This window comes from Tamandua tetradactyla, chromosome 16, assembly GCF_023851605.1.
Source record: "Tamandua tetradactyla isolate mTamTet1 chromosome 16, mTamTet1.pri, whole genome shotgun sequence".
NCBI classification, from domain to species: Eukaryota; Metazoa; Chordata; class Mammalia; order Pilosa; family Myrmecophagidae; genus Tamandua; species Tamandua tetradactyla.
In genome coordinates, this window is record NC_135342.1 from 20,059,525 (window position 1) to 20,076,588 (window position 17,064).

At 39.6% G+C, this 17,064-nt stretch overlaps 1 protein-coding gene across 1 annotated transcript in view; it reads right to left on the reverse strand.

Annotated features, from left to right (window-relative positions):
* Positions 1-282: 282 nt before the first annotated feature.
* The window catches only part of LOC143659042 (uncharacterized), a 42,664-nt gene continuing 25,882 nt past the window's right edge, over positions 283-17,064 (reverse strand). The window contains 5 exon segments of the mRNA XM_077131546.1: positions 283-4,997; positions 5,000-5,077; positions 5,080-8,826; positions 10,139-10,231; positions 11,172-11,298. Of these exon segments, the coding sequence (XP_076987661.1) occupies positions 4,852-4,997; positions 5,000-5,077; positions 5,080-8,826; positions 10,139-10,231; positions 11,172-11,298 (4,191 nt within the window). The 3' untranslated portion in view covers positions 283-4,851.

Consider the following 17,064-nt stretch of genomic DNA (forward strand, 5'->3'; position numbering starts at 1 on the left):
TAGAGTGCCCATATATTCCTTCTCTGCATGAGTACTTAATAAATTTTCTGCTTATTTACTCATGCTGTGCCCTTGAATTCTTTCTTCCAGCATGGTCAAAAGCCTAAAAACACAGATCTGGCAAAAATATATGAACAAAAGAATGTAACATATATTAATAATTTTTTATACTGATTAAATGTTGAAATAATTCTGGATATACTGTTAACTAGAATATATAACTAATAATATACATACAAATTTAATAATTTTATATATATATATATATTTAATAATATATATATATATATCCTAACCAAAGTCTTTAATATTTTTTACACTTATGAGGCATCTCCTTCATCTGGCTTCTGAGACGAACATAAATATCTGAACTCTAAATGAAGCCCTTAGTTCTCCTACTCATCACAATCACGGTGTTTCACCCTTATTAGTCATTGGATCTATAGAACTCTTTTTTGACAACTGAGTGTAAAGAACTCAACGGTGTGAAAATCTCCACAAATATAAATTTATACAAACTGTCTTCTTCGTACATGTAATGAACGTGAAGGTATTGGCTCTATAAAGTTTTTTCCACTCTCATTCACACAAAAGACCTCTCTTGAGTGCTAACTCAAAGGGACTTCAAATAGAGCTTGAACCGAAGCACTTTCCCTTCTCATTGCATTTTAGTGTTTCGTTCCCAAGTGTGTCTCCTAGTGAATATAGGAGCCCTGACCAAATCCCTCCCCACTCCTTTGTATAAAACTTCTTCCCTGTTTTTCCGAATGAATACAAAATGACCTAAAACTAAATCACTATCATGCACATTATATCTGTAAGACTTCTCTCCTGTGTGAATTCAATGACTATGAAGAGATGAGTTCCTTCCAAGTCCTTACCACACTCATTATATTTACATTTTTCCCTCCCTGAGGGAATAAACTGATGTTTGGAAAAATAAAAACTCAAGTTGGTAGCCCTCAATGAAAGACTCTTTCTGGAGTGTTTTCCACACCAAGTCACATCTCTAAAATATTTCTCTACTGAGCTCAGTCAACTGAGTATGGTATGATATGAATCATTACTAAACCTAATCCACAAATCATTACATTTATAGGGTTTACCTTATATGGACTATAACGTTGTTTGCATATTGACTTCACAAAATCTGAGTCATTGCAGCTATAAAATTTGTTTCTAGGAATCATCAAAATCATGGGGTCTAATTGATAGTTTTACCAATCACATGCATATTAACTGATTTTCTATGTGGATTATTTCACATCTCTGAAAATTCTGGTCTTAATCATACAGGCTTTTATCAAAGATTTCAGTCAGGTTTCACTATCTGGACTCTCCAACCTGTAAATGACTTCATTATTCTAATTTAGGTATAATCCCTACACATGTAACTTGAAAAATCTGAAGAGGCCCTACTGTCCAGTCACAGTAGAGAAACATCTTGAAACTCAAGATGAATCATTTAATTCACTCGTCCTTTATTTTCAAATTTGCCAGTAAGATAGCGCCTAATATAAGTGGTCATCCAATCCAATTTTTGTGAAGATTCCATAAACTGATTTTTCCTCCCACAGTCTATAGGGGGGGAATTTTCAGCCAAGAGAGCAGGTAAATCCTCAGTTTAGGAATTTTAAGAAAGAGAAATGTGATGGAATGAAATGGAGTTTTCCCAGAGATGTATTCATATATAATCTTGATACAAAAGATTATATATATATACACACACACACCTTCAACACTTACAAATGAAAAGTCTTAAAATTCTCATTTCAGCACACAGCAGTACCTATGAAATTCTTGTCAAAAGCCTAATATCAAATCAAAACTCTAGATATATAACTTCCATTTATTGAGGTAAAGGAAAAAGTTAAATGACACCACAAAGAACCAAAAGACATATCCCAAGTATGAGAAATTATGCAAAATATATGACTGTAATAGATTTTGTAAAAAGTTAATGGTCAGAAAAAAGATATAAAAAAGTTGTTCTTGATTAGGAGAACATTAACAGACATAACAACCAAAAGTCATGTGTACATCTTGTTTGGATCCTGATTCAAATAAGTAAATTGGTCAAGCTAACATGGAGCAGACCATACCTTCTTTTTAAAACTATAAAACCCTGGTCATAATACAACAAATAAATGTAAGAAGACTCTAAAGTATGCAAAGGCAGACTGCCTAGGGACATGGGGACTTAAGGACTGGCATGGCAATGAGTTTACCTCATGAAGATACCAGGTGAGGTGCTAGAGAAGCCTGCAACTGGGAACCAACAGCTAAAGAAAAAAGTCTCACTCCTTGAAGCAAAAGAACTGGGAAGAGTGTCCTAGTAGGACATAAAACCTTTACTGATCTACTCTAGCCAAACCAATGGGAAAAGTGTAGCTCTCCTACAACTCCCTGTAATGTCAGCAGCATACAGTGGAGCTGAATCTCCACCCCAACGTGGCAACATAGTGCAAATCAGCCTTCCATTCCCCACCCCCACCCCCACCCCCGCCTTAGATTCAATGACTCCAAACAGGACACTGAATTTCCACTCCCAACTAGTGACAAGGAGGCCATGTAAGTTGGCCTTTCCTTTACAGGAACCATGTCTGCAAGCAGTAGAAAGCTGAATTTCCTCCCATCCAACCCCCATTCTTCCACTGCAGTAATGAGGCAGAAAGCGGACTTAGCACTCCAATTCCTCCACCAGGTTGGTGTCATCAGGGTTGAATGAGGAGCTGAACTCCTACTTAACAGCAATAAGATGGCACGAGTCAGCCCCCTGCTACAACCCCTACCACCTCACCTTCACTAGTGTCAGCAGATTTCGGGGAAAAGAGCTTCAATTCCCACCCAGAAGCAAAGGGCTGGAACTCTCCTCTTTCCCTCTTCTAATTCCAGTGGGTCCCACTTAGGAGAAGAACCCCAACCTGGGCCTGCATGCTACACTGAGGGTGACTTCCTGCCAGCAAAAAGGATTAAATGGGAGCTAAAATCTCACAGCAGAATTCACAAATTGTCCAGGATACAATAAAAAATTGCTCATCATTCCAAGAACCTGAACAATAACTTAAATGAGAAAAAACAATCTACAGATGCCATGATGTTAGAATTATCTGACAAGGATTTTAAAACAGCAATCATAAAAATGAACCTATTTTTCAGGACTCATTTGAGCTCACAGTAACAGAGCAGTAAACAAAGTTCCTGTTGGCATGGAGTTTACATTCTAGTGCACATGGATTTTGTCATGTCCATCATTATATGTTTGCTTAAATCTTGACCTTATTTATCATTTCTAAGGTCTTTCTCCTGTGTAGATTCTATTGACTGTGAAACCCTTATTATTCAGTTTTTCTGGTATGTGTTACCTTGATAACTGTGACAATTAGGGCTCTGCTTGAAATACAGCTCATATTCATATAACCATAGGTTTTCTTCAAAAGAATGCATAACTGAAAAACTCAGCTTATTCTTGAATTCTTAAGCTGTACACTTCAAAAATCTTTTCTGTGGATTTTCTGATGGATGAGAGAAGTTCTGACAATACCTTTAACCAATCATCACATGAATCGGTTTTATCACCCTTATCTAACGAATTTGAACATGTGAACTCTGCTGAAGCCCTTACCACATGTGTCATATTTGTAGTGATTCTCTCCTGTATGGACACTCTTATAGGCTTGCAGATGTGAACTCCAGCTCAAGCCCCTACCACATGAACCACATTTGCAGGGTTTCTCTGCCGTGTGGACTCTTATGGCCCTAAAGACCATGAACTCCAGCGGAAGCCTTACTACATGCATCACATATGTAAAGTTTCTCTCCTCTAAGGACACACTGATGGACTTGGAAGATGTGAACTCCAGCTGAATGAACCCTTACCACATGCATCACATGCATAGGGTTTCTTTCCTGCATGGACACTTTGATGGGCTTAAAGATGTGAACTCGGACTAAAGCCCTTATCACACACATCAAGTTTAAGTTTCTTTTCACTGTAGACACTCTGGTGGGCTCAAAGATATGAGAATTTACAAAGCCCTTACTACATGCATCACTTTCACAGGATTTCTCTCCTATATGGACATTCTGAAGGCTTGAAGATGTGAACTCCAACTGAGGCCCGTACCACATGCATCACTTTGTAGGGTTTCTTTCCTGTATGGACACTATGATGGACTGGAAGATGTTCAATTCAACAGAAGCTATTACCACATGCATCACATTTTTAAGGTTTCACTCGTGTATGGACTCCAATCATCTTTAAGATGTGAACTCCAGCTGAAGCACTTGCCACATGGGTGACATTTGTAGGGTTTCTCTCCTGTACACACCCTCTGACAGGCTTGAAGCCATGAAGGCCAAATGAAGCCCTTAACATATACATCACATTTGCAGGATTTCTCTCCTCTATGGACAGTCTGATGGGCTTAAAGATATGAACTCCCACTGAAGCCTTACATGATTTCACATCTGTAGGATTTTTTTCCTATATGGACACTCTGATGGGCTTCGATCTGTTAACTCCAATTGAAGCCTCTATCACATACAACACATTTTGCAGGGTTTCTTTCATTTATGGACACTCTTTCCGAAAGACTTGAAGATGTGAAAATCAACTGAAACCCTTACACATGCAATCACATTTGTAGGTTGTTTTTTTTGTTTTGTTTTGTTTTTTACCAGTATAGACACTTAGATGGGCTTGAAGACGCAAAAACCTACCAAAGCCCTTACAGCATGCATCACATTTAGGGTTTCTTACCAATATGGACACTCAGCTAAGACATGAACTCCATCTGAGCCCTTATCACATTTGTAGTTTTCTCTCCTTTGTGGACACACTGATGGGCTTCAAGACATGAATTCCTGCTTGACCCCCTTACCACGTGTACCACATTTGTAGGGCTTCTTTCCTGTATGGACACACTGATGTGCTTGAAGATGTGAATCCCAGCTGAAGCCCTTACCACATCCATCACATTTGCAGGGTTTCTTCCTGTATGGACACTCTGATGGGCTTGAAGACGTGAACTCCTGGTGAAGCCCTTACCACAGGTATCACATTTGTAAGGTTTCTTCCTGTATGGACAGTCTGATGGGCTTGAAGACGTGAACTCCTGGTGAAGCCCTTACCACAGGTATCACATTTGTAAGGTTTCTTTCCTGTATGGACACTCTGATGGGCTCGAAGACGTGAACTCCTTGTGAAGCCTTTATCACATACATCACATTTGTAGCGTTTCTCTCCTGTATGGACACTCTGATGGGTTTGAAGATGTGAAATCCAGCTGAAGTCTTTACCACATGCCTCACATTTGTAGGGTCTCTCTCCTGTATGGACTCTCTGGTGGACTTTAAGACATGAACCCCTTGTGAAACCTTTGCCACATACATTGCATTTGTAGGGTTTCTCTCCTGTATGGACACGTTGATGGACTTGAAGGTGAGAACTCCACCTGTAGCCCTTACCACATGTATCACATCTGTAGGGTTTCTTTCCTGTATGGACTATCTGGTGGGCTTTAAGACATGAACTCCTTGTGAAGCCCTTACTGCATGTATTGCATTTGTAGGGTTTTTCTCCTGTATGGACATGCTGATGGCCTTCAAGTTGTGAACGCCACCGGAAGCTCTTACCACATGCATCACATTTGTAGGGTTTCTCTCCTGTATGGACTCTCTGGTGGACTTGAAGATGTGAACTCCAAGTGAATCCCTTACCCCAGGCATCAGATTGGTGGGGTGGTTCTCCTTTATGGAGTGTCTGATGGGCTTGCAGATGTGAACTCCAGTTGAAGCCCTCACCACATGAATCACATTTGTAGGGTTTCTCTCCTGTATGGACACTCTGATGGACCTGAAGATCTGAATTCCACCTGAAGCCCTTACCACATGTATCACATTTGTAGGGTTGTTCTCCTTTATGGACCCTTTGATGGGCTTGAAGACGTGAATTCCTTGTAAAGCCCTTACCACATGCATCACACTTGTAGGGTTTCTCTCCTGTATGGACACTCTGATGGACCTGAAGACCTGAACTCCACCTGAAGCCCTTACCACACGTATCACATTTGTAGGGTTGTTCTCCTTTATGGACCCTTTGATGAGCTTGAAGACGTGAATTCCTTGTAAAGCCCTTACCACATGCATCACACTTGTAGGGTTTCTCTCCTGTATGGACACTCTGATGGACCTGAAGACCTGAACTCCACCTGAAGCCCTTACCACACGTATCACATTTGTAGGGTTGTTCTCCTTTATGGACCCTTTGATGAGCTTGAAGACGTGAATTCCTTGTAAAGCCCTTACCACATGCATCACACTTGTAGGGTTTTTCTCCTGTATGGACACTCTGATGGGCATGAAGACGCGAACTCCTTGTGAAGCCCTTATCACATATATTGCATTTGTAGGGTTTCTCTCCTGTATGGACCATCTGATGGGCATGAAATTGTGAACTCCAGATAAAGCTCTTACCACATGCATCACATTTGTAGGGTTTCTCTCCTCTATGGACTATCTGATGGGCATGAAATTGTGAACTCCAGATGAAGCTCTTACCACATACATCACATTTGAAGGGTTTCGCTCCTGTATGGACACTCTGATGGGCTTGAAGATATCCAGTCCGTCTGTAGCATTTACCACATGTATCACATTTGTAAGGTTTCTCTCCTGTATGGACTGTCTGGTGGGCTTTAAGACATGAACTCCTTGTGAAGCCCTTATCGCACACATTGCATTTGAAAGGTTTCTCCCCTGTATGGACACGTTGATGGACTTGAAGATGTGAACTCCAACTGAAGCCCTTACCACATGCATCACATTTGTAGGGTTTCTTTCCTGTATGGATAGTCTGATGGGCTTGAAGATGTGAACCCCAGTAGAAGCCCTTACCACATGCATCACATCTGTAGGGTTTTTCTCCTGTATGGACTCTCTGGTGGGCTTTAAGACATGAATTCCTTGTGTAGCCTTTACCACATGCATTGCACTTGTAAGGTTTCTCTCCTGTATGGACACGCTGGTGGACTTGAAGATGTGATCTCCACCTGTAGCCCTTACCACATGCATCACATTTGTAGGGTTTCTCTCCCGTATGGACTCTCCGATGGGTGTGAAGATGTGATCTCCACCTGAAGCCCTTACCCCATGCATCAGATTGGCAGGGTGTCTGTCCCGAGTGGACACTCTGATGGGCTTGAAGATGTGATCTCCACCTGAACCCTTTACCCAATGCATCAGATTGGCTGGGTGTCTCTCCTGTGTGGACTCTCTGATGGGCTTGGAGATGTGAACTCCAGTTGAAGCCCTTACCACATACTTCACATTTGTAGGGTTTCTCTCCTGTATGGACACTCTTATGGGCTTGGAGATTTGAACTCCACCTGAAGTCCTTACCACATGTATCACATTTGTAGCGTTTTTCTCCCTTATGGACCTTTCGATGGGCTTGAAGACCTGAACTCCTTGTGAAGCCCTTACCACATGCATCACATTTGTAGGGTTTCTCTCCTGTATGAACAGTCTGATGGGCTTGCAAATATGACCTCCACCTGAAGCCCTTACCACATACATCACATTTGTAGGGTTTCTCTCCTGTATAGACTCTCTGATGCACTTCTAGATGGTAGTTATAGGCGAAGTTCTTATCATACACCTCACATTTGTACGGTCCTTGTCCTGTGTGTATTCTCTGATGGGCTTGAAGTGTTACTGCTCTACTGAAGTCCTTACTACACAACTTACATTGATACGGTTTCTCTCCAGTGCGTACTCTCTGATAAAGACCAGAATTCAGATTAAATACACTATCACATGCCGCTCTTTTGTATGTATTCTTTTCCTTGTTGGTTCCCTGATGAGCATGTGTCATCTGACTGAAACGTTTATCATACACATCACAGTTATAGGATTTCTCTCCAGTGTTGTCTACACAGTGAATGTTAAGATCTAAGCAACAACACATGTCATAATTATACCACTTCTCTCCTGTATGCATAAGTTCACATGTGGTATAGAAGGAGTTCTGATTGAAGTTCTTACCACATACCTGACATTGATAGGGTTTCTCTCCTGTGTTGACTTTCTGGTGAGTTTGCAGATGTGAACTCTGACTGAGGCCATCACCACACATACCATTATGGTATTTCTCTCCCATATAAACATTCTCTTGAATGGGAATCACTGAGGTATAATCAATGCCCTTTCCACACTCAATACATACATAAGGCTTCTCTCCTAAGTGTAACTGCTGATGAAGTTCAAGACTAGAGTCAATGCTGTTGACTTTCTCATTATCATCAAAAGATTGCTCTTCTGACTGGATTACACTAAGCTGGGGTGATTTCAAGTCTTTTCCACAATTATTATGACTAAATGTTTTCTCTTTTCTGGGTATCCCATGTCCTTCATAGTGATGAGAGATGTTTCTTATAACACACTGATCACATCTACACAGTTTATTCCTTGCAGCCATGTGGTAGTTCTGTGACTCTTTCACATACATGTTCCTCCCAAAGTCCCAGATGGTCCTATTTGAGTACTCTTCGGTTTGATGCCTACTGGAACTCTCCCCTTGAAGTTTCATTACATAATTTTCATCTTCAGAAACCTGAATAGGTTTCCCTACCCACATCTGACAGGGTGAATCACTTTGTTTTATCAACTCGGACCTCCTGCTTTGAGGATTTATTATTGCATCTTGCTTTCTGGTTAATTTACTTGTAAGTTGTTCCCACATCTGCCAGTATGTAAGATCTTCATATAAAATGTATCTTAATGCTAATTCTTGAAAAGCCTCTACCTCACTTTGATTCCAGTGTCCTGCAAAGATAAGGAGAATTTAGAGATGATAATGAGCACAAGTGATCACTCAAGGAAAAAAACACTTCACGTGTAGACCACATTGGGAGACCACATTCAACCATTGGAAAGTCCAGCTGGACTTTATCTCTGGTTTTCCAGGCATATGGAAACAAAGAAGTAGTCACTAGACTCCTATTCATAAAGTGCTATATAGCAATAGGTAACTAATACAGACTTAGGACTTGTGGTGGCTTCAAAGCAAAAGACTAAAATTATGGGAGTAGCTTTGGAACCAGGCAGCAGGTGGAAGCTGGAGAGCCTTTTAGGAGAGTATTAGTTAAGTGCCTTTAGACTTTTTGTACAAGTCTGCCATTTGAGGGAGCTGCAGGGAAGGTTTAAAGGAAAGAGAGGAAACATTAATGGAAACTGGAAGGAGGTGTTTTTGTTATGCAGAGGCAGAAAATTTACTGACACTGCTGCCTGCAGTTATGTGGAACACATAACTTAATGTGTTCCACATAACTGCAGATGTGGAACTTAATAAACCAGATGCTCTATTAAGACAGTGTTGAAGGTGCTACCTGGTTTCTTCTTCTTGCTTATAATAAAGTAGGAGAAGAGAAATATTAGCTAAAGGAAGGGCTGTTGAACAAAGAAGACTCAATAATGGTTGGTTTTAAATACGCTGAGCCTAATATTCTGATTGCAAATGGTGTTACAATTAAGAAATAGCTTCTGAGTGAAGATTAAACCCAGGGCATTCTCAGGAACACATGATCTAAAAATAAATTTCTCTTAAGACCTCAGAAAGATCAAATTCAGTACCTCAGAATACTCTTCCATCAGATACAAGGCCTGACCTGTATCTAAACTCCAGCAGTGTGTGCCTCCCAGATCCTTTAGATCAAATAGGGAGGCTCAAGGGCATTATCCCTCAGTCTTCTCAGCAGAAAGCTATTCCACATGGCTGGAAGGGACTGCACGAGGAGCAAAGGATAGGAAATGAAATTACAGTGTTAGTGAGTGGCTGGGTCATGTAGGGTCCTTGAAAGCCACTATAAGGATTTTGGATATTGCCGAGTGAAACAGAAAGCCATGGAACAGTTTTGAGCAAAGGAATGATACCATCTGACCTACATTTTAAAGGATTCCTCTGGCTACTGGGTAGAGAATGGAATGTAAGAAGGCAAATGAGGAAGTAGGGCAGCAGTAAGAAAGCTATTTTAATCAAAGCAGAGTAGTGAAAGATGGGGGCTTGGGTACCAGGAGGTGGTGAGAAGCAAAGAACCCAGAGTTGTTAATTGCAAGGATGTGGCTCCATGGTTCTCACCTAAATGTTCATCTTGAATTTTTGATTTCATCATCAAAAGTTTCTTTTCTCTCCACAAAGGTAATATTATATCTGGAGTGAAGGGTTGATAGCCTGACAAAAGGAAATACATCAAAGGTATAAATTATTAAAATTTTAGTTTCAATTCTGTAATTTTCATGGGCTCTGTAGTGGCTGAATGAAGGTCCCCCAAAGGGAGTTTTCACCTATAACCTGCAAGTGTGACTGTAGTTTGAAAAAGGCTCTCTGTAAATGTAATTGAGACCTTGAAAAGAGATCACCCTGGATGAGACAGGGCCCTAAATCCAATGACCAGTGACCTTAGGAGACAGACAGGCAGAGGGAGTGGAAAAAAAAAAAAAGACACAGGGAGGAAACGGCCATGTGAAAGTGGGGGCAGAGACTGGAGTGATGCTGCCACACTCCAGAAGCTGAAAGAGGAAAGGAAGGATTCCTCTCTAAAGCCTCTCGAGGGAGTGTGACCCTACTTACATATTGATTTTGGAATTCTGGCCTCCACAAATTATGAAAGAATGTATTTCTGTGGTGTTAACCCACCTAGACTGGGATTATTTGTTAGGGCAGCCCCAGGAAACTAAATATGAGCTCTAAGGAGAATTTTCAAATTTCTAATGGGGATCTATTGTAACAAATATATCTGATGCTGTGATCCAGCACACAAATCCATTAATGTAAATCACTGCAACAAGTGATCAAGGGACCTGATTCTAACCATTATCTACTTTTATCACATCTTCTTCCCTGCATTTATTCACAATTTTTGTTGCATAAACTGCAGTTCTTGAGAAGGAGTTATGATATTTCTCTTCTATCAAATCAAAATCAAGAATGACATGTCACAACTGTAATTTGAAAAAAAAGATCAGGTCTAGCTAAAGGGTTCCACAGGAAAGAAGGAACTCAGATCTCCTGGTCAAAGAAACATTTCAAGAATTCCAAAGTCTTAAACACCCGAGGATGAAAAGACACTCCAGGGGCCCAAAATTTAGTGACAAAGGACTCTACTTCTCACCTACAGAGAGCAGGTTCCTAAAGTTCTCGACCATCACATCTTGGTACAATTTTCTCTGGGTGGCATCCAGGAGTCCCAGTTCTTCCTTGGTGAAGACCACAGCTACATCCTTGAGTGTCACCACCTCCTAGAATGCCAAATACCCAACTCATCAATTTTACACCATCATCCACTGGAAAAAGTCAGCACTGAGAAGATGGAAGATGTTTGAGAAGGGATTCAGGATTCTAGAGAACCTGAGCCAAGTTCCTCCTCTTCTTTATTCCACACATGACTTTTCTACAATCACATCAAAAGTGTGGGCAATTAATATCACAAGGTGTTGAAAATGCAATGGTATACAGAGAAAAGTTACAATCAATGCAAGCTAGGGTCTATAATCAACATTAAAATTGTATTATGCAGATGAGAGGAGCCAAGATGGCAGCTTAGTGAGGTGTGAGATTTAGTTCATCCTCCAGACCAACTAGGAATACACAGGAACAGTACAGAAAAACTGCTGGGGCCACATCAGTGACCAGAAACAGCGTACACCAGTCTGGACAAGCTGGACCACCTGCAATCTCACCCAAAACCATGAGTCCCCAAAGCTGTGGAGGCCAGTGCCCTTCCCTCACAGGCTGGTTCCCAGAGGGGAAAGAAAAGAGACTTTACTAGCAGCAGGAGCTAAGCAACCAAGCTCAAATCTGTAGAATTAATTAACAAATTCTGACTAGTAAAAATAAGTCCCCAGCTCAGCTGAACCTTGAATAAAAGCGGAGATTGTTGAGCTTTGCCCCAGTGCAGAGGGAACAGGACAGACAAAAAAAAAAAAAAAAAAAAAAAAAACAGTTTTTTTTTAATCAGACGGCACAAAACACTTGAAAGGGTCCGGGCCCTGAAGAAAAGGAGGCGGGACATGGAACCTGTACATACACAGAGCAACATATCAACATCAGCTCTTGACAAACAAAACTGAGGAATGGGGTCCTGTTCTGAAAAGGAAGATTTTTTTTCTTTTCTTTTTTTGTACTCTGTTTCTATGGCTTGACTGGTCTTTGGATACAACTGCAAGGCTTCTCAGGCTCCAACTGACCCAGGGAAGAGCAAATTAAGCTTGTCTGAGAGCTTATCTGGTGGCTGTGCTTTCCCCAGGTGAGGGGTGGGGCCCAGTTCAGGTGGAACCCCCTCCCTCAGTGAATTCAGACCCTAGGGACTGGAAAACTGAAGCGATTAAAGCCAGCCTACAACATCTCCTCCATCTCAAACCTCAATCCCAGCAGGGAGAGCCTGCTGAAGTATAAAAGTACTTTATGCTGCTGGGATGCATAGGCAGACAAGCACTACATACTGGGCAGGATAGGAAAAACACAGACTCTAGAGGCTTTAGAGTAAAGTCTTTCAACCTTCTGGGTTTCATTCTCAGGGAAAACTGATGCAAGTGACTCTCCTCCTGAGGAGGCCACTCTGGTATGGGAAAATCTGACTGGGGTCTATAATACCTAAGTAGATCCTCCTAAGGGGAAAAGAAAAAGGCACCATACAGGCAGGGCAAGAAACAAGAAAACATGAACTGAAAGATGATCTGTCAAACAAAACCTAAGCTAGAAATCTAGAATTAGCTGAACTGAATGTCAAAGAACAGATACGAAACAAACTCATCCAGAAAGAAAAATCTAGGTGAAAAAAAAAGTGAAAACAATCTCTAGAATAAACTACTTAAGGAAATTAAAGGCCTAGATGCCAGCAAAAAATAACAAATCATACTAGGAAATTGAAGATATGGCCCAGTCAAAGGAACAAACCAACAACTGAAATGAGATACAGGAGTCGAAACAATTAATTCAGAATGTTCGACCAGACATGGAAAACCTCATCAAAACTCAAATCAATGAATTGAGGGAGGATGTAAAGAAGGCAAGGAAATCGCAAAAAGAAAAAATCAAAATTCTGAAAAAACAAATCACAGAATTTATGGGAACGAAAGGCACAGTGGAGGAGATGAAAAAAACAATGGAAAACTACAATGCTAGGTTTCAAGAGTGTTCTAGTTTGCTAGCTGCTGGAATGCAACACACCATAGACAGATTGGCTTTTAATAAAAGGGGATTTATCTTGTTAAGTTCTTCAGAGGAAAGGCAGCAAACTTTCCACTGAGGTTCTTTCTTATATGGGAAAGCACAGGATGGTCTCTGCTGGCCTTCTCTCCAGGTCCCTGGGTTCCAACAAACTTTCCCCGGGGTGACTTCTTTCTGCATCTCCAAAGGCCTGGGCTGAGCTGCAAGTGGTGAGATGAGGAATGCTGAGCTGCTTTGGCTGTGCTACCTTGCGCTCTCTCATTTAAGCACCAGCCAATTAAGTCAAACATCACTCATTGCAGCAGACATGCCTCCTAGCTGACTGGAGATGTAATTAGCAACAAATGAGGTTCACGTACCATTGGATATCTCTGCAGCAACAGAACTAGGTATGCTCACCTGGCCAAGTTGACAACCGAATCTAACTAACACAAAGAGGAAGAAGACAGGATTGGTGAACTGGAGGATGTGACATCGAAATCCGAAAAGCAAATTAAACATAGGGAATAAATGGGAAAATATGAACAGAGACTCAGAGAACTGAATGACAACATGAAACACACAAATATGTGCTGTGGGTGTCCCAGAAGGAGAAGAGAAAGGAAAAGGAGGAGAAAAACATGGAGGAAATTATCATTGAAAATTTCCCAACTCTTACGAGAGACTTAAAATTACAGATCCAAGTAGTGCAATATACCCCAGATATAATAGATCCAAACAGATGTACTCCAAGTCACTTTCTAATCAGAATGTCAGATGTTAAAGAGAAAGAGAGAATTTTCAAAGCAGCAAGAGCCCAATAAGACTATGTGTAGATTTCTCAGCAGAAAACATGAGGCAAGAAGATGGTGGGATGACATATTTAAGATACTAAAAGAGAAGACCTGCCAACCAAGAATTCTATATACAGCAAAATTACCTTCAAAAATCAGGGGGAAATTAAAACATTTTCAGGCAAAAAATGACAGAGATTTTGTGACCAAGACACGAGCTCTGCAAGAAATACTAAAGGGAGCACTAGAGACAGGCAGAAAAAGAGAGGATAGAGATGTGTGGAGAGCAGTGTAGAAATTAAGATGATCAGTAAAGGTAAAAAGAAGAAAAATTAGATATGACATATAAAATCCAAAAGGCAAAATGATGGAAGCACTACCCCTACAGTAATAATACTAAATGTTAATAGGTTAAACTCCCCAATCAAAAGATGCAGACTGGCAGAATGGATTAAAAACCAGTACAGAAGTAATCATGTTAAAACACTGAATGAAGCTGCATCTGAGCTATAGGTTTTTTGTTTGTTTGTTTGTTTTTTACTATTATTATTACTTTTATTTCTTTTCTCTATATTAACATTCTATATTTTTTTCTGTTGTGTTGCTAGTTCTTCTAAACCGATGCAAATGTACTAAGAAACGATGATCATGCATCTATATGATGATGTTAAGAATTACTGATTGCATATGTAGAATGGTATGATTTCTAAATGTTGGGTTAATTTCTTTTTTTCCGTTAATTAAAAAAAAAAAGAGAGAGAAGGGGTAATTGGAGCTGAAGGGATACAGACTGTGCAACAGGACTGGATATAAAAACTCAGAAATGGACAGCACAATACTACCTAATTGTAATGCAATTATGTTAAAACATTGAATGAAGCTGCATGTGAGGTATAGGTTTTTTTTTCTCTCTATTATCGTTTTAATTCTTATTCTGTTGTCTTTTTATTTCTTTTTCTAAATCGATGCAAATGTACTAAGAAAGGATGAATATGCAACTATGTGATATTAAGAATTACTGATTGTACATGTAGAATGGAATGATTTCTAAATGTCTTGTTAATTTTTTTTAATTAATAAAAAAAAGAATTACTGATTGCATATGTAGAATGGTATGATTTCTAAATGTTGGGTTAATTTCTTTTTTCCCGTTAATTAATAAAAAAAAAAAAAAACAGTACAGAGGGCAGACCACGGTGGCTCACTGGCAGAGTTCTCACCTGCCATACCGGAGACCTGTGTTCGGTTCCCAGTACCTGCCCAAGCAATAATAATAAATGAATGCGGAAAAAAAAAAAAAAAACAGTACAGATCTATATGCTGTCTACAGGAGATACATTTTAGACCCTACGATAAACATAGGTTGAAAGTGAAAGGTTGTGAAAAAATATTTCATACGAACAACAACCAGAAAAGAGCAGGAGTACCTATACTAATATCCAACAAATTAGACATCAAATGTAAAACAGTTAAAAGAGACAAAGAAGTATACTATGTATTAATAAAAGGAACAATTCAGCACGAAGACATAATGATCACAAATATTTATGCACCGAACCAGAATGCTACAAAATACATGCAGCAAACACTGAAAAGAGAAATAGACACATCTACCATAATAGTTGGAGACTTCAATTCACCACTCTCATCAATGGACAGAACATCTAGACAGGGATCAATAAAGAAACATAGAATTTGAATAATACAATAAATGAGCTAGACTCAACAGACGTTTATAGAACATTACACCCCACAACAAAAGGATACACCTTTTTCTCAAGCGCTCATGGATGATTCTCAAGGATAGACCACATGCTGGGTCACAAAGCAAGTCCCAACAAATTGAAAAAGATTGAAATCATACAAAACACATTCTCATATCAAAAAGGAACGAAATTGGAAATCAATAATAGGCAGAGTGCCAGAAAATTCACAAATATCTGGAGGGTCAACAACACACCCTTAAACAACCAGTGGGTCAAGGAAGAAATTACAAGAGAAATCAGTAAATATCTCAAGGCAAATGAAAATGAAAACACAACATACCAAAACTTATGGGACGCAGCAAAGGCAGTGCTAAGTGGGAAATTTACTGCCCTAAATGCCTACATCAAAAAAGAAGAAAGAGCAAAAATTAAGGAATTAACTGTTCACTTGGAAGAACTAGAGAAAGAACAGTAAACTAATGCCAAAGCAAGTAAAAGGAAAGAAATAATGAAGATTATAGCAGAAAGAAATGAAATTGAGAACATGAAAACAATTGAGAAAATCAATAAAACCAGAAACTGGTATTATGAGAAAATCAATAAGATTGATGGACCCTTAGCAAGATTAACAAAAAGAAGAAGAGAGAGGATGCAAATAAATAAGATCAGAAATGGAAAAGGAGACATAACCACTGACCCCATAGAAATAAAGGAAGAAATGACAGGATACTATGAACAACTTTATGCTAATAAATACAACAATGTAGATGAAATGGACAACTTTCTACAAAGGCATGAAAAACCACCTTTCCCTAGAGAAGAAATAGATTAACTCAACAAACGAATCACAAGTAAAGAAATTGAATCAGTCATTAAGAAGCTCCCCAAAAAGAAAAGACCAGGACCAGATGGCTTCACATGTGAATTCTACCAAACATTCCAGAAATTATTAGCACCACTCCTGCTCAAACTGTTCAAAAAAATTGAAGAGGAGAGAAAGCTACGTAGCTCATTATACAAAGCCAAAATATTACCCTCATACCAAAGCCAAACAAAGATATTACAAAAAAAGAAAACTACAGAACAATCTCTCTAATGAATATAGATGCAAAAATCCCCAACAAAATTCTGGCAAATCGAATCCAGCAACACACTGAAAGAATTATACCTCATGACCAAGTAGGATTCATCCCAGGTATGCAAGGATGGTTCAACATGAGAAAATCAATTAATGTAATACACCATATGAACAAATCAAAGCAGAAAAACCACATGATCATCTTGATTGATGCAGAAAAGGCATCTGACAAACTTCAACATCCTTTCCTTGTTGGGTAGCTGATGGCTGGTTAGCTGA